Raw genomic sequence first — 25,856 nt, 5'->3', positions numbered from 1 at the left:
GAGATCTCAAATAGTTCAAGTATGCATTCTCACATACTGTGAGACAAGTAATCAAAAAATTACAATTACAATCACTTTTATTTTTAATTTTTAATTAATTATCAGATATCTAAGATAAAGCATTAGCCATGATAACTTTTGAAACAAAAAAGAATATAGCTTGACTTTTATGTCTGGTTGAAGCCCAAACAAGATTCAGTCTATAATTCGCCAAGTAAAATCCAGAATACTGAATTCTAGAACACATAGTCTCTTTTGGTGAAACTGTCCAATAACGACAGAAGGTAAAACCTGCTGCTTGTATTGAGAATACCAAAAATAAGCATGAATCTTGTGTAGTAAATTCTTCATTACCTGACATGTAGTCCAATTGTACCATACTTCAGCAACAGCAATCGAATGTTACAAACAAGCTATGGATTCACAGACCCTCCTAAGCTTAAAAAGTTACATTTTAAAACTATTTAATCTTTGACAGATGTCCTATGAAAAGGATTGAACTTCAAAATCAAAGCTCATGAACCCTGTATCTGGAACAATGTTTTAGCAAAATAAAATCCAGTGAAATTCAGGAACATTGCTAAATGCTTAGAGTTCATTAACTCCTACGAGCAAGTAGAAAAAAAGGAAGCATTATATCAGTTTTTTCTCCCACATTAACTTTGTTTCATATAATCATATAATCAATCAATAAGCATCTATTGAGCACCTACTATGTACCTAGCACTGTGCCATGTGATGAAGAAAGGAAAGGGAATAAGTATATATATATATATATATACATATGTATATATGTATATATATATATAAAAAATACAAAATTGGATATTTGAAAAGTAGATTATATATATATGTATATATATAAAAATACAAAATTGGATATTTGAAAAGTAGACTTTATATATATATACGTATACACGTATATATATATAAAATCTACTTTTCAAATATCCAGTAGATTATACAAATATGTATATAAAATCTACTTTTCAAATATCCAATTTTATCCTCACAAGATAGGTTCAATTATTACCTGCATTTTATAAACAAGGAAACTGAAGCAGACAGAGTAACTTGCCTAGGGTCACATAGCTAGTAAGTATCTGAGGCTGGATTTGAACTCAGTCTTCCTGACTCCAGGCCCAGTGCCCTATCCACTGTGCTACCAGCTGCCTCTACTCTGGATACAAAGAATGAAAGTAAAAGTATCCTTGGTTCTCAAACAGTTAACAATATAGATGGGGAGACATATGCAAATGACATGTTCACACATACAAAACAAACAGAAATAAATACAAGATAATTAGATGAGGAACAGGAGGGAAGCAAGTACAGCTGGAGGATCAGGAGAGGCTCAAATAGGAGACACCTGATCTGAGTCCTGAAGGAAGTTAGGGACTCGAGGGGGAAAGGCTGGGAAGGATGCTCCAAGGACAGTGAGCACAACAGATGGAGGCCAGGGTAAGAAGGTTGTTGTGAACATTCGTTGCCTCTGCCCAGCCTCTGCTCAGCCTCTCCTTCTCACCTTTCCAGGCAGGCCCCTGCTGGCTTCCCTGCAGAACTGGGGCCACATCATGAAGCCTCTTCGCAGCTCCAAGTTGCAGAGAAGCCACTGAGGCGCTTTGGCAGGAAGAGCCTCCTCACCCCAGGGTTCATTCTCTCAGCAAAACCAAAGGCCCAGGCCCAGCCCCAGCCCCTCTGTTTACATAGGTATGTGCTGCATGGATGAAAGCACATAGGGCTACCTGAGGGCAGGGACCATTTCCTTTTTCTTCCCTGTAATTCTACCACCTAGAAGAATGCCTGACACACAGCCATTCAATATTAGTAAATGTTTGTTAATTCACTGATATGAGGGTCAGCAAATAAGACCTCCAGGACCTGGAGTGGGTGATGAATTTAGACAAAGGGAAGGGGAGAGTGCCTAGAATTCCATGGTTGTGAAAATAATTTCCCCTGGTTGATACAGGCTATACAGAAAAGATCAAAAGAATGATTCTCATCTGAAGCCCTTACAACATGGTCAATATCAATAAAGCTCTTAACATTTTTTCCTACTAGTTCTTGCCAATAGAAGAAAAAAATGTGTATGTGTGTGTATATTTTAAAATTAAAACTCTCACCTTCCATCTTAGAATCAATACAAAATATTGGTTCCAAGGCAGAAGAATAGTAAGGGCTGGGTGATTAGGGTTAAGTAACTTGCCCCGGGTAACACTGCTAGGAAATATATGAGGCCAAATTTCAACCGAGGACCTCCTGTCTTGAGGCCTGACACTATTCACTGAGCTACCTAGGTGCCCCAGAAGAACATATTTCTAACTTGGGCTTGACTGTTGGTTTAAACTCTGATTCTATTCTTTTCTAATAAGAGCCACAAAGAAATGAGAAAATCATGAAAGCATATTATTAAAGATGGAATGCTCAAAAGCAATCCTGTAGTAATGTACTAAAAAATGGCAAAAGTAATCATTTTATTCATGTTGTATGTAGTACATTAAAGAACAGTGATTTATTTTACCTAATTCCAGTTTCCAAAGAAGGAGAACTCAAAATATAATTAGAATGGATGAATTGGGATAGTAACTGGGGCCAAGCCAGTTCTTTTTGGTGTCCCATATGCATTCCTAGCCCCGTCAAAGCATTAAAGTTACCAAGCACTGGCATATTTTCCTTGTATATTTTGTGCCTAAATATCCACTAGCCATTTCAAATGTTCATTACTACCTTTTTCTAGTTCTGTCATTTATATATGGGTAGGAAGGTTAGATGGTCATATAATAATGCCTATGCTTTATATAGTGCTTTTAGATTTGCAAAGGAATTTTAAAATATTAATTTCATTTAACTTCACAACTCCATGAGGTAGGTATTAATTAGAATAGTATCTATCATATAGATGAGTGAACAAATTCAAAAAGCTTATGTGGCATCTCCATTATAAAAATCAAGACAGTTTTATTACAGTTCCCCAAACATGACATGTCATCTTCATCTTCCATCTCTGTTATTTGGCAGAGGACTACTCTCCATGGCCACACTACCTTCCCTCTTTTAACTCTCGCTCTTAGAAACCCTCCTTCATCCAAAGTTTATCTCAAGTGTCTCAAGTGCCACCTTCTTCATGAGACATTTCTTACTTCCATTTCCCTCTCTCCAGCTGCCTTTCCCAGAAATTGCTTTTTATTCACTTTATATTTTGCATATGCAAACATACACATTATCTTCCCTGCTAGAAGGCAAATTCTTGAGAGCAGAGATTATTTAATTTTGTGCCTAACATAGTTTTTGGCACATAGACAATTAATGCTTGCTGATTAAGAGAAGATAATTTAGAGATCATCTAGTCTAATCTCTCCACTTACACAGATAAGGAAACTAAGGAAGAGAGGAGAGAGAACAACCACAATCACACTATGGGTTTGCTGGTAAAGCTGAAAATACAAATCAAGTCTTACAATCTGCAAACTAGTATTATATTAACTCTACTTTTTAGTTTCATTAGGTCAACTAAGAAGACAAAATGTAACAAAGAATAACAAGCAGAATCACCTGTAGTTGTTTTTCTGGATGGCACCATCAAATTTTCTAGAAATTGAATCTTGTCCCTCTGTAGCTGAGAATCCTAAAAGATGTCTACTTTGATGTGCAGGGTTCATACTAGAAATCACTGTGCTGGAATCCCGCTCAAACACACTGAAATACAAAAGTATGGAGAAATAAGTATAATGAAAATAAGTTACATGTATACATGTTTTAGACTGCCAAGAAGCAAATTAAAATTCTTCTGTAAGCCAAATCATGCTATAAAAATAAATCAAAGCAAACTGATACCGTGTAGTCTAGTGCTTTGCAGGGCAAATGTTGCTATTATAAACAATTCTTACAAAACATTTTTAAAAACCTTTTTATAAATGGCTGAAGCATAAAAACTAACGTGAGATAGCTTAAAATTGTTTTATGTATATATATGTATATATATACATATATATATATCTTTACATTTACATTTATTTATAGTTACATACACACATATCCATTTTTTTTAAAAATATCAACCCTCAAGGAATAATTAAGAAGTTCTTTCAGGATTAATGGAAACTTTAGTGCTCAGCCATGGAATTCAGCAAATAAAATGTTTATAGGGGAAAAAACCTTCTCAAAAGTCAATATGCCTTCATAATTCCAAAGCACAGATATGCTCCTAATATCAAATTATTACTTAAGAAAACTTTGTTTTTTTATTTATATTTGTAATCTCCTCTATTTTCCCATCACTTTCACCAATAAAATGGCCTCTGGGTGAACTTAATGATTTCTAAAATTTAAAAAATGTGCTAAATGCTAGGGAGCCAAAAAAAAAAGGCAAAAGATAATCTTGGGTCCTCAAAAAGTTTATGATCTAGTGGGGGAAGATGACCCAGAAAATGAACCTGAAAAATTGGTGGAAGGGAGGTACATGACATGAAGGAATGAGGGGAAATGAAGAGATGGCAGGTCTGGGCACCCTCTCTAAGTGAAGGCAAGAGTGAAAGTTGAGAACAGGTACACATCACTAGACCTGTCAAATGTAACTAGAAATGGTTAACCTCCAGATAGATTCAATGAAATGGCAAATATCAATATTATAGGGAAAGCATCTGTAAGAACTCAGAAAACAATACATAGGCAAAGAGGAACATCGAACAAATGGCTGAGTCACACAAATACATTTGTGGAAATGGAGGAGTTTGTGCTAACAATTTAGAATTAGGTAATTCACTATAATGAGAAATTACAAAAATTACAAAAAAAAAATCCTTAAGGAGCCTAGGCAATGATAATGTATATTTTGCACAGTTATAAAAATTAAGCACCAAGCTTTAATAACTAGAGAAAATCTTTGGCTAGAATTATATATCATTAATTTACACTTGTATAACACTAATATGATAGTGATAATGAAACCAAGGAGTGTCAAGACAGAAAAAGAAAACTACAAACCAATATCCCTAGTGAATATCAATGCAGAATTATTACAAAAATATCAGCAGAAACTATAGTAACATATGACAAAGATTATATACATGTCCAGTCTGGATTTATACAAGGAATATAGAGCTGTTTAGGATAATAAACATAACTGACCATATATGATTATATTAATGGATACATAAAAAGGTTTTGACAGCACCAATTTCTATTAAAAAAAAAAACAACATTAGAAAGCACAAAAAATAAATAGATCTTTCCTTAATATAAGAAGTATCTATCAAAAAACAAAGAGCCAACATTATCTGTACTGGGATAAAACAGAAGTCTTTCCCATTGGGTGAAAAACACCTCTTATCACCACTACTATCCAACACAGTGCTAAAATGCTAGTTATAACAATAACAAGAAAAAGAAATTGAGAGAATTTGCACAGGTAAAGAGAAACAAAATGATCACTTTCTGAAGACAATGTGAAGGTTTATTTGAAGAGCTGTCAAAATTCAAGTTAAAAAACTAATTAAAACTTACAACTTCACCAAAGTTGCAGGTTATAAAATAAACACAGAATCTATCATCAGCATTTCTGTCTATTAACAACAACAACAAAAAAAAGCAAAAAAAAAAAATAGAAAAAGAAATTCTACTTAAAATAATAATAGAAAACATAAAGTATTTGGGAGCCTACCTGCCAAAATATGCACAGGAACTATATGAACACAATTATAAAGCATTCTCTACTGAAATATGGAATGGTCTAAATAAGCAGAGAAATATTAATTGCTCAAGGATAAGCTAAGCTAATATGGTAAAAATGACATTAATACCTAGTGGTATTACTCATCCAGTATCATAAAAATCAAACTTTGTACCACTAGAAAAAAATAATTTAAAAATTGATCTGGAGGAATAAAAGGTTACAAATGACAAGAGAATTAATGAAAAAAAAAGTAGAAAGAAAAAAAAGATCCTAGCAGTACCAGACATCTCTTTCAGATACTATGACTCCATTTCACAATTCCATCAAAATTTTGTTAGCTAAGCACAGACCTCATCTAAGTCTATTTGATGCAATCCAAATGTTTTTCCCATCTTCCTTATCTTCAATTCCACTTAAACCTCCCTGGTAAGAAATGGGACTATGATAATAGGAGTATAAATGTGATACCTCCACCATCCCTTGTGCTGAAATTTATTAAAAAATCTTTGCAGATCATTTCCATATTTCTTTTCTTTATTGTTTCCCTTACAGTTTCATCCTTAAATGTCCACAGCACAAATCTATTTTGGTAAATCTCTCAAAAAGTTTTCTTTGAACTGGCTTTACTAGCCACCAACTACTGCTATTTTCTTTATTAATGGCTTGGAAAGTCAATGTCTTCAGAATGAAACAATTATATATTTTCTGACTTCCTCATTATAAGCAACTGATTCGTATCAGTTAAGCTTCTGTATGAAATTATTAAAATCACTGTTGTTGCCATGCAATGTAATCTATGATTACTGATGTAACTTGGAGGATCTTATGAATTCTTTTTTAAAATTCTCTGCCTTTTCATGCTGTGCAAAAGATGTTACTGCATGAGATTCAGTTATTTTCATGATCTTCTTGTAAGTATTTATTATGTACTTTTTTTTTTTAATCCTTACCTTCCGTCTTAGAATCAATGCTGCATGTTGGTTCCAAGGCAGAAGAATGGTAAGGGCTAGGCAATGGGGGTCAAGTGACTTGCCCAGGATCACACAGCTAGGAAGTGTCTATGGTCAGATTTGAATGTCTCTGGACCTGGCTCTCAATCCACTGAGCCACTCAGCTGCCCCCTACGAACTTATTTTTGAACACAAGTTGAACAAATGTTCCATGAAGTGATGTTTCTTCTTCTTTCAAAACACAATAAAACCAACTTCTCTTAACTTCTTTATTTGATTAAACAGAACCTACAAACCACTGGGATTACTAGACAAGGCATATCACATTTAGAACACTAAGAATTAAGTTACTGTTTATAAATGGTCTGAAAACTGTTTTATTCTTAGCAAAGCCCACCCCTCTCCACTGTTTCCTCACTATAAAAGTAGAAGGTCCATTTTGTATTTCTTTTTTTCATGAGTTGCCATGACTTAAGAGTTGTCACCAAGTACCCAATCTATTAGGGATGAGTCTTTGTAATATTAACTTACATTAATATATGGTATTTTAAGATCTACAAGGCATTTTCTTTGTGACCACCTTGTGAGGCAGGAAGCATGAATATTTTTTTTAATCCATATTGTACTGCTGAGGAAGATAAAGCTCTGAGGAATTAAATGTCTTGTGCATGAACTGACAGCTAGGCAAAAGGCTGGAAAGAAGTCTAATCCAAGTCTTTTAATTTGAAACTAGAGCTCAATCCACTACACCAGTGATGGGCAAACTACGGCCAGTGGGCCAGATACGACTCCCTGAGATGTTCTATCTGGCCGTGTGACATTATTCCTAATCTGACGAATACAATGAGTAGGATACAATACAATGAAACTTAGAAAGAGTTGCCTTAGAAACAGACTGACAGATGAGCATTTCCTTTCCTTTGACCCCCTCTTTAAAAAGTTTGCCCATCACTGCACTATAGTATTCATAAGCCTTCTTATGTTTCTAAATAGCCATCCTATAAAGTACAAGCTCAGGTTGTAAAAGTAATTATATCCCCATGATCACAAATAATAGCTTTGTTAACAAACTTGCATCCCCTTCTTCTGCTACCTTCCTCAATAATAGAGAAGGTAGCAAGAGGGGAAGGCTTGAGAAGAAAGATGAGTTCAGGATTAGATAGGTAAAGTTTAAGATGTCTATGACACATCCAGTTCAAGATGTTCAATAGGCAACTGGAGTTGTGAAGCTGGATATTTTGTTTTATTATTTGTACATTGATAATAAATTGAATAGCCAGTAAATTTGAGATTTATTTAAGTCTAAAATTAGAAAGTATGATAAAAAAGATGGTAAAAAATTTATCCAATTAAATATTTAATAAATAATATTTAATGAATTATTTAATATTAAGTAACATTTGTGAAACCTATTTGATTAATAAAATATCTCATAAACTAGGAATATTAGAGCTAACATTAATTCATCAGCAAAATGCTATAATTTCATGAATTTGCAAGAAAATATCAGAACATTTCCTTTTTGCCCAAGAATCCTAGATGAAAATGAACAAGGGACTTCCAATTAACAAGGAAATGTTAGGATCTTCTGGTTAAAATGGCCTTGTGATAGCTGAAAGAGGAGCATAGTTCTCTCACATACACTTGAGCAAAGATCTAAAAAAGGGCACCAGTTCAAATATAATAGTCAAGAAATCCAAGAGAAACAATAGTGAAATCCTTCATTCAGTCTTGAGAATCCTACAGGCCCTGGGAAAAGGTTCCTACAAAAGAAGCTAGCATCCACATAGGTATAAAAAGTCAGAGGCCTGCCAGTGCTCTAGCTAGAAATAAATACTCCAAGGTCACCTGAAATGTATGGCCAGTTGTTCCTGAGGAATCAAAGTCCAAAGTGTCAAATGAGAAAGCTCCAGGGAGAGCTAAAAAATTCAAAATGGTCTGACCTCAAAAGCAGACCCAGGAGACAGTAACAATGGGACCAGGACACTTCAGAGAAGCAGAAGCAGAAGCAGAGTCTTCAGTGCTATGAACCCAGAGGAGGGAGAAAGCCTGAAACTTGCCAGCACTTTGAAGACTAGCACATCACAGAAAGTAAAAGTCATTGGCAGAAATCCAGGAATTTGAAGTCAAGACCTAACAGCAGCTTATATGATCTAAGAGTACAAGATAAGATGAAAAGTACCCTGATAGAAAATCCCATATTAGAAAATAAAGCTGAAGATATAACTAAACAGATGAAGGTTAACACTATGAAAGAATATTATGGGTCAAGAGATGCCCAAGAGGTATAAACAGAAGAGAATAACTCCTCATCAAACTTCATGCAGAGCCCCAAAGAAAAAAGAAAGGCTTTGCCAAAGGGACTACAAGTCTTATCTTTAAGAAATCAGGATATTAAAAAAAATTTAATTTTAAGTTAAAAAGAGCCCTGGGACTGAAAGGTGAATAAATAACATAGAAAAGAAGATGGAAAACTTTATCCAACTAATGTATTCCCTAAAGATTAGAACAGAGCAAAAGAGAATTCAATATTATAAAACAGAAACGTCAGAACAAAAACAAAATATACGAAAAACAGGTTTTTACTATGGAAAACATGTCCAAGAAATAATTTAAGAACCATCAGACTTGCTAAACAAGATAATTAAACAAAAAACCTATATATCACATTTCATGAAATCACAAATTAAAATTCCCCCGATCTGCTGGAACCAGATGGCAAAGAGAAAACAGAAAGAATCCACTTATCACATACTAAACGTAAACCCAACCTGAAAAGACCTAGAAATGTCATAAGTAAAATTCAGAGAATCCAGGTCAAAGAAAAATATACAAGCAAGCCAGAAAGAAAGAATTAAAGTTTAGGACTATATAACACTTGTCAGCAACAACCACAAAATAGAAAAAATGTTGGAATTTGATATTCCAAGACAGAAGACAAAGACTTACAACCAAGAGTAACATGTTGCAAGACAGAAATCTAATCCTGAAGAGATAAAAGAAACAAGTAAATGTCCCTTCAGAAATTTAATGTCATTGGAAGTCATAGAAGGTATTAAGTAAAACAAAAGACCTGAAGGGGCAGCTGGGTAGTTCAGTGGACTGAGAGCCAGGCCTAGAGACAGGAGGTCCTAGGTTCAAACCCGGCCTCAGCCACTTCCCAGCTGTGTGACCCTGGGCAGGTCACTTGACCCCCACTGCCCACCCTTACCACTCTTCCACCTATGAGACAATACACCGAAGTACAAGGGTTTAAAAAAAAAAAAAAAAAAAAAAAAAAAAAGACCTGAAGGGAGTTTGTTCTGTTTTGATGGTCTTTAGAGAGGAAATAAAAGAGAAAGAAAAGGAATATATTAGGAATGAATGGAATGGAAGTTACTATTTCTGATCATTGGAGTATACAAGAAAAGTATACAAAAATTAAGGAAACAAACCTTTACATACACTTCACTTTCATCTGAACCAGATAGAATAGTATTCAATACATACATCAAGTCTGATGTAGAAATACTTATTAAACTGAAGAAGAAAACTGGTAGGAACAAAAGGAAAGGAGTTGGAGAAGAAATAGTTATAAGCAAGCAAAACAAACTTCAACTTTGGAAGGGGAATTGTAAAAGAGGTATTAGAAAGAAAGGAAAGATAAGAAGCAGAACCCAACAAAGAAAACAGAAAAGAGGCAATGGAGAGGAAAACTATTTTAAATCTAGTTAACACATGGCTCATATTTTTCCTCATTCACCACATCCTAAGATGTAAAGGAGAGAGACCATTGTAAACATATCCTAATTGCAGTATTTCTGAAAACTCTCTAGAGAAGTCACTAAAACAGAGGCCTTAAGCCCCAGGCCACTGGCATACACTCTATTTTCATACTTACTCACAGAAAAGGGTTATGGTTCCCGAGTGAAATCACAATTGTTTGTGGCTTCCCAAGAAAATTTGCCCAGGTGACTACCTGTGTGATGGTTATTGGCTGCTATCAACTGAAGACTTTTTTCACTTGAGATCTGATTGTTTTAATTTTAAAAATTTACTTTTTACACAGAGATTATCCATTTTGCTTTCAAAGAATAACCAGCATTACTGCTCTGAAAGAATTGTTTCATCCCATAGTATTCTGGGAATAATTTTCTCATCTGACCTATTGTTTTACTAATCCTTACCATATTGCTATAAGATAGAAAGCAACAGAAATCACTATATTAACTCCAGAAAAAGTCACTGAGAGATTAAGTGAAAGGGCAGCCAGAGGCTACATCTTGAAATTTGAGTTTGCTCTTTCAGCTCTCCCAATTCCAATCTAGATGCCAAGGCTAAAGGATCATTAACAGTATTTTCCACATCCCCCTATCCAGCTTGGTGCTGGCTCATATATGTGTGCCATCTCTTTAAACCAAGGATGAAATTAAAAGAAGCTGAAAGGAGAACCAATGACTGTGCAGACATTTGTTCAGAGTAATGAATAAATTAGACTACTAAGGGAAAGAAACAGCACTGGCCTTGTCTATGCTATCTCTGTGAGTCTCCCAACATTCTATAACACCTGGTATTTAGCTATATTTTATTTCTCCAGTTTATTTGTCAGTTTGATAAATGTGGAAAGCAATTTTAGCCAAGAATTGAACTGGATTTCATTTGTAAATCTAGCTGAACAAAACCTGGTTTGGTTGGTGGTTTGAATTCTGGCATTTAGGTTATACAGTAATTTGTGAGCAAGAGCCAGCGGTGACATCATATAGCAAAATGTGTTCAGTGATTAAATAAAAAAAATTAGAGCCATATTTTTGAGGACAGGCTCATATCAGAATAAGGAATTAGAATTTTTCATGAACAATAATGAGAAGCTAACAAGGTTAAGAAATGTTGGAATGAAGACTTTTTCCTTCTAACCAGTTCCAGACAACACTAACCCAATGCCACAAGTTCCTTTGTTATCTCCTCTTTATAATACGGTCTTATAAGGACTAATTAACTGGTACTTCAGCAGTAGGACTTTCTTTCCTTTACTGAAATTTCACATCAGAAGTGCTCAGGTAGTAGGAAAAAACTAAGAGACAGCCACAAACAAGGAAACAATAGCAAATCTAAGCACATAGTACATTTCCTTTTACTCTTTACTTTCTTTAAAGACTCTTGATTTATTGTTTATAAGGGGAAAAATTATTCTGTTGACCTTTAAAATGGAAAGACAAAAAAAAAAAAAAAAGAAATCTATACACAGCAAGATACAAAACCTCCACGACCCCATCTTTCCTTTCATTACTCATTCTCTTTCATCACCCATATTTGATCTAAGCCAAGGCCTATTGATTTTACCTTCCTAACATCTCTCCTCTAGCACTGTCACTCTCCTGGCACAGGCCCTCATCACCTAATGCCTGACTCTTGCAGTAGTTTCAGGTTGGTCTCCCTATCTAGTCTCTTCACTCCAGTACATTCTTAAACTCAGTTCTGACCGTGTCAGCCCCTTCCTTCCTACTTAATAAACTCCAGTAGCTCCTTATTACCTCCAAGATCAAATATTAAATGCTCTTTGATAAACCATGGAACCAAAGACCCCCTTTCCCCAATCTCTGCTAAGACCAATAGCCTCCAACCACCCTAGCACCTGTCCAAAACCGTGAGGTCAAAGCCCCAGTAAAACCTAGCAGGACATCAGGATTTTCCTGTCAGGCCTAGACAAATAACCTCCCACCCCCAGGCACTGAGATTCCACACCCCCTCAGGGCCATCCAATGAACTTCACCCAAGTAAAACCACTTTGAACTAATAGAGGCAACACAGATTACCTCATCCCAAGCAATCATCCTATGAGAGAGGGCCTCTCCACTCTGGTGGAGACCCCTAGTCATCCACTGGTTCCAAGGTCCCCCTCACTTGCCCTTCCTCCTCCCTCCCACTACCCCTTCTACTGCCAGCCTCCTGTCCCCCCTTTGCTCCTTCTTTCCCTCTAAAAAAGCTTTGTTATATCACCACCTCACTCTAGCCTCATTTGCCTCAGGTCAAACCCATCAGTGAGACTGACACTCTTTTGTTGTTTAAAGCCTTTCAAGCCTGGTCTCTCCATATTTTTCCAGTCTTCTTACACTTTCTGCCATGCCACATACTCTGATCCAGTGACATTGGCCTCCTAGCTATTCCTTAAACGAGATACTCCATCATCCAACTCCAGGCATTTTCTCTCCCTGTCCACCATGCATGGAAGGCTCTTCCTCCTCCCCTCTACCTCCCAGCTTCACTTGTTTTCTTAAAATCCTAACTAAAATCTTACCTTCTTTAGGAAGCCTGTTCTAATTTCCCTCAATTCTAGTTTCTTCCCTCTGTTGATTATCTCCAACTTATCCTGTATGTAGTTTGTAGAGTTGTTTGTATGATGTCTCTCCTCCATTAAATGGTGAGCTCCTTGATGGAACTTAACAGTGCCTGACAATAGTCACTTAATACATGTTTATTATATTACAGATTACTGACTGAGACAATTCTCTTCTGTGAGTTTGGCTATGATTCCCAACATGTACAAAACAGAGGCCTACAAGTTTTATCAAAGGCAGACAAGCCAATAAACAAAGAGCTGTATTTATAGACAAAGACTTAAGACAATTTATTGTATAAACTTCATTTCTTCTAGTTTATTTGTGATAAGAAATAACTGCCTGCCCATATAATTAGAAAGCTAGTTCCAACAAATGGAAAGCAAATAATAATATAGTAATTGGTAGAGAAAAATTAAGAGAATCCACTAAAATGCAAAAGAGGCAAAGAGAATTTCCAAAACCTGTTGTTTGACAAGGAGAATAATACTTTGATATAGCTATGCTTAACAAATGGAAAAAACAATAGGAGAGAACTTTCTGTTGATAATAGCCTGTCACTTTCCTCCATAAGACCTATATTCTTCAAAACAGCTCTTCACTCTCCATTTCATAACCAGACAGTTGTTTTTGGAACCATTTTTTGCTGCTCAGTCTCTCTTAAGAGAAGAGAAATTTCTTAAATAATCCAAGCCTAATAGAGCTTTCTTTAACAGAAATTAATATTTTATCCAATTCATTCTATTTGCCAAAAAAATCCCAAACCTAACAACTATTTCTACTAAATCTTCACTGAATGGTACTATATTTCTTCTCCATATCCAGACCTGTGGGTTAGCACCATCAGAGATATATACACAAATTTGAGATCAGCTTTATTTATCATATAGTAGAGTTTAAATATACTCAATAACAAAAAGCCCTCAAGGCACATAGACCTTTTTTTAAAGGTTACATAACCATACCAACTCAGATTAGCAGATTATAAAAACAAATGCACCAATCATATCAGTCCTGCTACAGGAGGCAAAAGCCAATTTCAAAAGTTAGGTACTGTACCACATCCACAAGAGTAACAAATGGGAGATATTATAATTAAATTAGAACAACAGGAAACACATTACCTATTGGATTTATGGATAGAAGAGGAATTTATGAGTGAACAAGAGATGATAATCATTGTGAGATGTAAAATGGATAATTTCTGGTACATTAAACTAAAAAGGGTTTGTACAAATAAAACAAATGTTGCCAAGATTAGAAGGAAAGCAGAAAATTAGGGGAAAAAAATTTATAGACCACCTCTCAGAGGTCTCATATCTAAAATAAAAAGATAACATTGTCAAATTTATACGAATAGGAGCTATCCTCCAAATGATAAATGGGCAAAATATATGAACAATTTTTGGATGAAGGAACCAAAGTCATATATAGGTATATGAAAAAATGCTCTAAATCACTATTGATTAGAAAAATGCTAATCAAAACAATTCTTAGATAATCTCATACCTATAAGATTGGCTAAAACGACAAAAGGACAAAATTGGAGGGAATGTAGGAAAATGAGGACACTAATCCACTGCTGGTAGAGCTATGAAGTGATCCAACCATTTTGAATAATAATTTGGAATTATACCCAGAAAGTTATAAAACTGTATATACTTTAGACCATATCATTGCTGGGTCTGTTTCCTAAGGAGATCAGAGGAAAAGGAAAAGAATTTATATGTTCTAAAATATTTATATTTCATTATAATATCTATTAACATATAATAATATATGATACGATATAGTATATATAAAATATCTATTACCAAACCTTTTCAAGAAAATCACAAATAAAAACTACCTAAATCTATTAGAACCAGAGGGCAAATAAAAAATAGAAAGGATATATCCAACACTTTCCAAAAGAAACTCTAAAGTGTAAAAATAATAGACAGACTGTAAAACTAAGCAATGGATTGATTAAGGATTTATAAACTGATTTCAAATACTCTGCTTGTTGTGCTAACAAAGTATCTTCAGTTTATATCAGTGAAGTAAGCAAAAACTCTCAAAAATATCTTAGGCAAAATCAGAACTTTTAGGTTAAAGAAAAAAATGCTGCAAGCAGTCAAAAAGAAAGAATTCAAGTACCAAGGAACCAAATCATGACCACACAATTCATGGTGGCTGTCATTTAAAAAAAAAAAAAAAAAGAAGAGGCAACTAGATGGCTCAGTGGATAGAGAGCAAGGCCTGGGGATGGGAGGTCCAGAGTTCAAATCTAGCCTCAGAAATTTCCTAGCTATGTGATCTTGGTCAAGTCACTTATCCCCATTGCCTAGTATTTACCACTCTTCTGCCTTCAAACCAATACTTAGTATCAATTCTAAGATAGAAGGTAAGGGTTAAAAAAAGAAAAAGTTAAGGGGCAGCTGGGTAGCTCAGTGGAGTGAGAGTCAGGCCTAGAGACAGGAGGTCCTAGGTTCAAACCCGGCCTCAGCCACTTCCCAGCTGTGTGACCCTGGGCAAGTCACTTGACCCCCATTGCCCACCCTTACCAATCTTCCACCTATGAGACAATACACCGAAGTACAAGGATTTAAAAAAAAAAGAAAAATTAAAAGAAAAAGTTAAGCCTTTTAAGCATTCGGAATCAAAAGGCCAGAATGGAATAGAATCTCTGAAATGGAAACACAAGAAACAGATCATTAATTAGAAGGGGCAATGTGATAATGGGTTTTTATATTCTAACAAGATAGAAAACAAATGTTCCAAAAGTCATAAAGAAATTGAATAAAATAAGCAAAGGGCATATGAGGGTGGCTGTTTTCAGATTTGGTAGTCATGGAAGAAAGAAATGGGAATAAAGCACAATAGTGAGGAAAGGAGGAGGAATGGGTATTTTGTCAAACTCTTTTTCTATTCTAGTCAAAATCTATTGAGATAATCATATGCTTTCTGTTGGTTTTGTTTTTGATATAGTCGATTATGCTGATAGTTTTCTTAATATTGAACCAGCCCTGCATTCCTGGCATAAATCCTGCCTGATCATAGTGTATATATGATCTTTGTGATAAATTGCTATAATCTCCTTGCCAGTATTTTATTTTAAATATTTGCATTATTATTCATTAAGGAATTAGCATATAGTTTTCAGTTTTTGCTCTTCTTGGTTTAGGTTTTCAGCACTGTATTTGTGTCATAAAAGGAATTTGGTAGGACTTCTTTACCTATTTTTTTAAAATAGGCTAATTTGATTACATCACCATGTGTTTTTACAAATAAAATTAATCCAGCTAAGAACAAACAAGAAACATATGTTGCCAAAAAAAAAAAAATCATTGCAGCAAGTTTCTCTGATTAAAGTTTGATTTCCATGATATATATCAGTGAGTCCCAAAGTGGGCGCTACCGCCCCCTGGTGGGTGCTGCAGTGATCCAGGGAGGCGGTGATGGCCACACTTTTTTTGTATTACATTCTATTCTGAGTTCAATAAATAGTCTCATAACTTCCAGGGGGCACTAAGTAATATTTTTTCTGGAAAAGGGGTGGTAGGCCAAAAAAGTTTGGGAACCACTGATATATATGAACTGATTCAAATGTATAAGTATAAGAACCATTCTACAACTGAAATATGCTCAAAAGATATGAACAGGTAGTTCTCAAGGGAAGAATAATGTATAGATAGCTATACAAAAAATTAAGTGCTCCAAATCACTGGTAATTAGATATACAAATTAAAAGAACTCTAATGATCTACCTCATACCCATTGGATTGGTAATATTGACCAAAAAAAAGGAAAATGACAAAGGTTGGAAGGACTGAAGGAAAACAGGCACATTAATAAACTGTTGGCACATCTGTGAATTGGTCTAGCCAGATTCTGGAAAGTAATATGAAACTGTGCACAATCACATATGAAAAGTTACTAAAAAGTGAATGCCCCTTGATCCAACTAGACCTAATTTGGAGGTAACCTGTTATTGGAGAACAGCTGAACAAACTGTGAAACAGGAATGTAACAAAATACTCTTGAGTTATTGGAAATAAGGAAACAGGCAATTCCCAAGAGAAATGGAAAATTTGTGTGAATTAACGCAGAGTGAAGAATCTAGAACCAGAATATTTTATACCATATCATTATAAAAATTTTTTTAATTTTCTAATTGATAAAAAATGAAATAAGCAGATCCAGAAAAATAATTTATGCAATAACAGCAACCATATGTTTTAGAGAATTTTATATGTTAAAGAGTTTTTCTTAATCAATCCCTCCATCTCTTTAAGAGGCAAGGGAGCAGGTAACATTTCTCAGTAAGAGTCAGTTAACTTCCAGCCTACTGAAAATTCCGTTACCTAGGAGATGAAGTGGATACATAGGAGAAAGTGACAGATGGAAGGGGTTTTTGTCTCTGGGTCCCATGGGGAGAGGAGTGTGTCTCTGGCTCTGTCTCTAGGACTGACAGTTTTTTCTGACAATTGGAGATAGAGAAAATGGATTTTAAGGCCTTAACAATCTTACTGATTAGTGATTAGCTTAGGCAGATAGTTAGACAGTGGGTAAATTATTAGATAGTCAGTGTAGAGAATTTTAGGCCTGGGCTTGGTCCTGGAAAAAGAAGCTTCCTTCAAAGGCAGATAGATTTAGGGTTTTTTAGAAAATTTTAGTTAGGATTGGGATCTTAGGTATAATTATAAGCTATCATAAGATTACTCTCACTTTCCTCCTTTCTATTTCCTCTCCATACTTTCCTAAAAATAAACTAAGTGCTTTATGTTCACCAAACTACTCTCCTGACCTTTGTTCAAACTCCTACCAAAAATTTTAACTCTTCACAATATAAAAACAAATAACTTTAAAAGCTCTAGAATGATCAATGCAATGATCATCCATAATTCCAAAAGACTGATGATAATACATGCTATCCATCTTCTGAAAAAGAGGTAATGGATTTGGGGTACAGAATGAAACATATTTTTGAACATGGTCAATGAGAGAATTTGTTTTGCTTGAGTCTACATATTTGTTACAAAGAATTTGTTTTCCTTTTTTTTAATGGGAGAGGAGGTGAGAGGAAGAGAAAATAAATTTTTAAAACTTATTTAAATAGCTCTTTAAAAAATAAATGACAGTATAAAAAGAATGTTTATCAAATGTACACATGGCACAAAGATGAGAGCTAGCTAATACAATGAATGTGAAAGTAAAGATTCAAAAAGATCTTACGCTAGAAAACTGAGCCAAATCTAGTAACATCAAACTTAATAATGATAAATGTAAAATCTTTTATTTGCATTCAAAATATCAATTTTAGAAGTACAAGAAAGGAAGAGAGGTGGTAGAGAGAAAGGCATATTTAGATCTGAGAGTTTTAGTGGACTGCAAGCTCAATGAATCAGCAGCAATCAAAAAAAAACTAATGAGATCTTGGGCTTCATTGAGAGGCTGTTACGTAGGGCGGTTAAGGTCCTATTATTTATTAGTTCAATGAAGCACTGATGTTTAACCAAGTTGTGAAAGACAGAGGTTTACTTCCTACAACTGCCTGATAAAGCTTTACTGAAGAGTGATGGAATTCTATGACAGGCTTGATGTCCTAGTAACAGTTCCCAGGGAGTCAGCTGGCTTAGAGGTAACTAGGAAGTTGGTCTTGACTTTGTGAGACTTTAACAATATTTATAAACTTAGCACAAGCTTGATCTTGATGTATTTAGATCAGCTAGGCTAGTTTCCGTATTCTGTCTATGATATTAAATGAAGATGACTTGTCCTCGGTAACGTACACTATCAGCTTATAATAAGTAAAGGCTGTCAGAGGCTTGTTGATTAACTGAGTTTATTGGATTGATTGAAAGAAGGAAAACTGGGAGATGGGAGAGAGGGAAGTAGGTGAACCTTATTAAGTCTTAACCTAATAATAAGTATAATAAATTATGGTAAAGTCTAGATAGAAAGTTGGCCTAGATGCTGAGTCTAGGGGACTTTGAGAATCTCCCCTGGCTCAGAGGCTGTTATTGATTCTGTATGTTTTGATGAAATAATCTTGTTTGATAATTAAGGCTCAGTGGTCTTATCAATATTAAGGTGATTGATATAGCAAGCAATGGAGTCTAAACCCTGCCTGCCTGCCTATACCAATCTACCCTCCTCCTGGGACCTGGACAGCAGACAACCTTCTGCCTCCCAACTCAAAGAAGAAGAAGTGGTCCAGAGGGGTTTGTGCACCCCAATTTATACTCCTTTACCAACTGCCAGACTGGCACATGCCCGGGGCTGCCTTGCCAGATTCTGTGTTCTAAAGGGGCAAACTACTCTTTTGCACCTACAGAAAATGGCTGACCATTTCTATACATTACAAGGCATAGGTTACAGAGGACAAGGTAATCATTCTTCTGTATTCTATCCTGGTCAGATCATGGCAGATATATTGTTTTCAGTTCTGGGTACCCTACTTTCATAAGGACATGACTAAACTGGAAAGCACCCAAAGCAGAACAACCTTGAGGAAGACAGACATATTAGGATTAACTGAAAAACTGGAGATGTTTCTCCTTGGGAAAAGAAGACATGGGGAACAGAGATCAAGGTTTTCAAGTATTTGAAAGATTGTCATATGGAAACAGGATAAGATTTGGTCTGTTTGGCTTCAAAAGACAGAAAGAATAGCAATGAGTGAAAGTTGTTGCTCAGTTATCTGTAACTCTTTATGATCCATTTGGCAATGGTACTAGAGTGGTTTGCCATTTTCTTCTCCAGTTCATTTTGACAGATGAGGAAACTCAGGCAAACAGATCAAAGTGATCTAGATGTCTGGGGTCACACAACTAGTAAATCTCTGAGGCCAGATTTGAATTTGGGTCTTCCTGACTCCAGGCCCAGTGCTCTATCCACTGCACAACCTAGTTGTCAGTGGAAGTTACAAAGGAATAAATTTAGAGTTGTTTAAGTAGAATGGGCTGCCCCAAGAACTGCTGAGTTCTCCTCCATTGGAAGTATTCAAGCCAAGGAGAGAGAACCACTTGTCATTAAGGATACTATAGTGGAATTCCTTTTGGAGTACAGGGGAGACCAAATAGCTACTAAGGATTCTTCTTTAATGTATTATGCCATTATTAGAATAAGTAGGCAAAAGTTACAAAGGGAAAGTTTTAAAATCAATACAAGGAGGAACTATATATCACACAGAGCTGTCCAGAAATAGAAAACAAGCTGACTCAGGAGTTTCATTCCTTGGAGGGCATGGAAGTAAAAGTAAAAAGGCCACTTTTCAGGGATACTTTAGAAGGAAATCTTCTATGAGTTGCAAATAAGATTATAGTACATTACATCTAGAAGCCTTAACTTAAATATTCCATAGTTTTATGAACATAATTTACAAAAACTCATCTAGAACCCAAGCCCTAGCTGTTTCTCCCACATAGATCCAAACTTATGCCTCTGTGATAATTAGATTAAGTCTACACTGCCCATCTTTAGATTTAATCACCAAAGGTGAGAACACCTCTAATTCTGGGAGGTCCATCACCCACATGTGCTAGAGTGGGTGACGAATCAGAATCAACTGACTGCCCCCTAGGCAGTCCTATGAGAATCATCTATTGTGATTGGACATGCAAATTAGGAGGGAGGCACAGGAAGTGACTCATAAGTGACCCCTTTAAAAAGAGGGAGTTGAGTGAGTGAGAGGTTTTCGGTGTTAGAGGGTGTCTGGTGATGGACTTCTAGTTCATGGAGGAGTGCTGGCTGGAACGCTAAGACCCTGGTGAGACTGTTTTAAATATCTTGTTTGAATTCCACATGGTGAGTTAAAGAATGACTGAATCTTCCTGAACTTCTCTTAAGAAAATTCTTTTAGTAGACTCAGTAAATGAAGTTTTGCTCCATTCACCTCCGGGCCTCAGGCTCTTTAACTCTCGGCTGAGGGTTAAGATCTACCTGGATTAATTAGAGGGTTGTAATAAATTACCTACTGGGTTAGATTCTTATTTCATTATTTCCTCTCTCTCTTCTTAATTGTAAATAAACTTTCATAAAAGTCAATTTTGACTTAAGATTAATTCTTAATTGAGGATTGATAATAGTTCAATCCTCTGGTGACCATCTTTTAATACATTGAACCCATAAAACCCCTTTTTCCCCCTTACACCTCCCACCATTCAGTTGATTTAAAATCACTGTTGCTAAATCTGATTATTGATGAAGTTGGGGAATGGGAACTGAAAGTGATCATAATGATAACTCAAGGCCTCCTACTTCAAGCAAATTCATTCTTTTATATAATTAGAAAAAATAAAAAACCTCCTTTACTTGTCATTTTTTCTTTTTTTAAACTTCCTCTACTCTGAATGGGGCAATGTTGATCAACAGTTTTCAGACATACCATTAGAGATCAATAAACACTATCTTAAAAAATAAGAGCAATATATTTTTAATGTATTTTTTTAATAGCCCAGTTAAATACATAAAAGCTTACCTTATGGGGCCATAGTTCAGCATTATGAATGCCAACACCACCATCACACACACAGCTTTCCGTTTTGGACTGGGGACTTTGAGCTTCTGGTTCTACAAAGAAGGTTAACATTATACAAATGCAAAAAGACATCAAGAACTGATCAGCATACCATAACCATTTTACTAGCTCACTACAAGAAACAGAGAGAGAAAATATATTAGCATTTAAATGTATTCTTTCTTACTCATAGGTGAGTGGCTATGTGCAAGACTATTTTAAATAATACCAAGGCTTCATTATATTATTGATTCCTTGTGAGAATGAAAAATGAAGATAGCAATAAAGAGTCAAGATACAGATAATCTAAGCATTTCATTTTAGTCATTAGTTTCAACTACTTAGATGAGCAGGAATCATCCAGGATTGCTAAAGTTAAATATGGACTCAACTAAAGATGTAAAGATTAAAATCAACATATTTCAATCATATTTCCTCTTCCTTGCATGTCTATTGATAAGCTACTGAATAAATGAAATGCAGGTAGCAGGAGGGAATAAAAATAAAAGTTCTACAAAAGACAAAAGTGTACAACTAGAATTTAATAAGAGTTAGCCAAGTAAGAAATTATCTTTTATTAAACTATGTAAACTACTATTTACTTTTTTAAATTAACCAAAAGATGAGGGGAAAGTTCCTTTCTATAGAATGTGGTCCTTAAATTATTGCTATATAACAGACAATGAATAGTGAAGCAGGTAAAAGAAAAAGGATGAATCATTCTTAAAATAAATGTTTTTCCAAAGCAAATCAGTTGCACTATTTTTTCCCTATTCATCTCCAAGGAATTTTGAGATGTTTCTGATACTTCCCCAACTCCTCCACTTTCAAAATAATACAAGTAGATTTCTCCTAATGATCAGAAATACTGAGTGCTAACAGGAGAAACAGTAAAAGAAACTCTATTTAGACCCTATCTAGTTGTCTATAGCCAGCATTTACTAATAGAACCACAATTTCCTGGGTACACAGAAAGTAGGCATGACTTGAATTTTTCAGTTACCTAAAAACGCCTCAAAATGGCTGTCCTCATCAAAAAAAAAAAAAAAAAAAAAAAAGGAAGTGAATGGTGAGATGTGTTGTAAATATGAATTTGAAAAAGGTTTCTTTCCAATACTTTATCTTGATTTGTGGAAACAGTACTTAGAACCTATTTCCTCAGCATTACTTTTCTCATTGTAATTTGACTCTGAAGTTAAGTTCCTTAATAGTTTTACTAGTAATGATAATTAAGAACTCCCTAACCCAACACTGAAGTTAAACAAGCATAAGCAGAGATTGTTTTATTTTTGTTATTGGTATCTCCATCATCCACCTAGCAAAGTGATTTGTCCATCATGGATACTTAGGAAACATGAAAACCTACCTCTGAGACGACTTCATCCAGCTGCCGCTTCAGGGACCCATTCTCTTTTTTGAGTCTCTCATTCTCTGAAAGGGCTGCTTTTAATCTTGCCTCTAAACCTAGCATATATTCTTTCTTTTTCTTGCGAGACTGACAGGCTGACTCTCGATTTTTGATCATGCGTTGCTGTCTCCGTAGGACAGTCACCTAAGTAAAGAGATTTAAGTAAATTTGAAACCTATCTAATTTATTCATTGTTCAAATGTCACATAACCCTGGATAGTTATCCACTGTTTATTGGTGATTTTACATGCTGCTAATAACTCCATCATAAACTAATATCACTTATATTACAAAAGATTCATTTTAATGTTGGTGTAATCTTGCTAAATGTTAAGTTACCTGTGTAAAGGTGCAGTGATTGAATATATTTCTTCAAGGGCCAACCTAGTAACAGTCACAGAGACCTCTCACCAGATTCAATACATAGTGTTTAATTTTTAGACCACAGCAATTCTCAAAGACCATCCACTAAGTTAGAGGGAATTCAAACACTGACAAAATTATGACAAAAAATATTTATTGAAGTTATCTAAAGTCAATGCATGAATAGTTATTTTTTATTTACCTTTATTTTCAAGAAATTTTTAATGTTTCTATGTGTTAAGTATATAACAAGTCTTACATACCAAATGATCCTTCTCTTCATTAATTTTTATTCTATGAACAAAACTCTAGTTTTGCTGTCTCCTTTGTAACAATGAACAAGGGCTTTGAAGAAAAAAATGTGTTTGTTAAACTAAAAGCTAAATCATGCTCTTCTTTTTCTTTTCATCTCCTATGTATGTTTTTCCTACAAATAAGGGTTACTGTCTTGGATCACCTTTATATTATTATGTTCAGTCACTCCAAGAATTTATCCATGGTTGGGGTTTAAATAGCCACCTCTATAAGGACGAACCTCAGATCTACATTTCTAGCCCCAAGCTCACATCTACACTCCAGCTTGTGTTTTCAGTGACTTCATTATGTGTGTCCCATCATCACTTCAAACTCAACATATACAAAGTAAACTCATAAGCACTTTCTTCCTATTAAAAAAAAAAGAATAAATTTCTCTCTTTTACTAGGATATTTCTGTCTCCTGAATAAAAAATCCTCAGGATTCGATGAGTTTAAAATTAAAGTGAAATCTATAAAAAAAGTTACTTGCAAAAATAAAAAAGGAATCCTAACCAATTCTTTTTCTATGATGAAGGGACAACACAGATAAAGTGAACGTAAAGATCAATATCCCTACTAAATATAAACACATAAATATTGAATACAATATTAGCAAAGAAGCTATAGCATCATATTTAAATGATTATACACTGTGGTCAGGTTAGATTTATATCAAGAATAAAAGATTGCTCAAATACAATAGGACTTCATTTTGCACAAACTCAAAACACACAAATTCAGGTGTTTGTGACAGGTAATTAAAAAAACAAAGGCAAAAAAATACAGAAAATAAAAACTTTTAATTATGCACTAAATCTGTACCATTTTCCCACTGGTGTAAAGTCTTACATCCAATCATGCGCATTCTCAATTTGAGAAGTGTCAGTGTGAGTCAGCATCCCACATCAGTCTTTTCTGGAGTCATCTCTTGTAACAAGTCGAGTCAATGTCTTTGTTTCATTAATGCTATCTAGTAATTAATAATGGCCCCACAGTACAAGAGTAAAGATGCTGGTAGCTCTAATAAGCCTAAGAAAAGTCATAAAGTGCCTAGGTACTTTAATATGTATAATAAACACATATTAAAAAATGGGATTTGCTATTATGTACAATTTTCAACTTATGCAAAGAGATTTGGAACTTATTAGTCAAACAAAATGAAATCCTACACTATTGGGAATACCATAAACTATAGATCACATTAAAAACAAAAATAACAGAAGTTACATGATTATATAAATCGTTGCAGAAAAGGCTTCTGAAAAAATAAAGCACCCATTCATGTTTTTTTTTAAAAAAAGCATAATAGTAACTTTCTAAAACCAAGAGATAGCATTATATTTATTGTGGGGTGCACTTAGTACAGCTGGGATAGCCTGAGTCAATTATAATTTCTGATGAGCCCTTCTCTAACCACTTACCTCACCACATGGTATATCCTTAAAAAAAAACCACACACAGCTGCAAAGTATTCTCTTTTTAAAACTAGCCTTGTAAAAGGTGATGTTTCATTATTAAACAAGCATCTGCACATTTATTTGACTGGAGGAGAGGCTTATGTAAAAGAACGTTCTTTGTAAAACTTGGATTAATTTAACAATCAATATTCCTATTTTATTTTTTAATCAAAAATCTTTGTGAATGGATAAACACAAACAAGTCAAAACAGAAGAAAAGACAAATTACCACCCTAAACATTTTATGCTCCTAGAAATTTGAATTTCAAAGGTACAAATGAATATATATTAAAGAAAGAGAAAAAGATGACTATCAGAAGTTCATATCAATGTTTTAAATTGGTGCTTAAGTCATGTCAAGTCTGGCTACATTTGGATAAATTTATCTGCATGTTTCACAAGCCTCTGGGTCCTAACTCTTCTCCTAGAATCCTCTGAGATGATGGAGTTGATAAGTCTCTTGTTTAAAAGTGAATGTTTGGATTAGACCAGAGCAAGGTATTTTTAATTCTATTTGAAACTACTTCTAAATCACAGAAGGAGGGTGGCTCTGAAATACTTTATCCATTCAGTATATGCTTGTTGACTATAGTGTTTAAAATACACCACTATAAGCATATTAATACAATCTACACCCTATCATTACTGGATAATAACAATGTAAGGATAAGACTCAACCTCATGGTCCTAAAAAAATATAATATTTATCATTTTGTATTTCTAAAGTTGGGCTTTGCTATGCCTTATCAAAAAATATTGTCATCTTAGGATTTCATAATTGGGGTTAAATTGCATTGGAAAATTTAGATTTCTACCATTCCTCTCTTTTCAATTCCATTCTTGACCATCAAAATTTAATTTCCTTTTTTCTGTTAGGTTTATTTATATGTATT

The 25,856-nt window shown here is 34.7% G+C and overlaps 1 protein-coding gene across 1 annotated transcript in view; it reads right to left on the bottom strand.

Moving 5' to 3' along the window:
- The window catches only part of ATF6 (activating transcription factor 6), a 230,624-nt gene that overhangs the window by 149,355 nt on the left and 55,413 nt on the right, over positions 1-25,856 (bottom strand). Inside the window, exons 8-10 of the mRNA XM_044674260.1 lie at positions 22,805-22,990; positions 21,400-21,491; positions 3,553-3,696 (exon numbers count right to left, since the gene is read on the bottom strand). Coding sequence (XP_044530195.1) covers positions 3,553-3,696; positions 21,400-21,491; positions 22,805-22,990 — 422 coding nt within the window. The remainder of the gene's footprint in view (positions 1-3,552; positions 3,697-21,399; positions 21,492-22,804; positions 22,991-25,856) is intronic.

The sequence above is a fragment of the Gracilinanus agilis genome, chromosome 4 (assembly GCF_016433145.1).
Source record: "Gracilinanus agilis isolate LMUSP501 chromosome 4, AgileGrace, whole genome shotgun sequence".
NCBI lineage: Eukaryota > Metazoa > Chordata > Mammalia > Didelphimorphia > Didelphidae > Gracilinanus > Gracilinanus agilis.
This window is presented reverse-complemented; position numbering and strand designations above follow the sequence as displayed.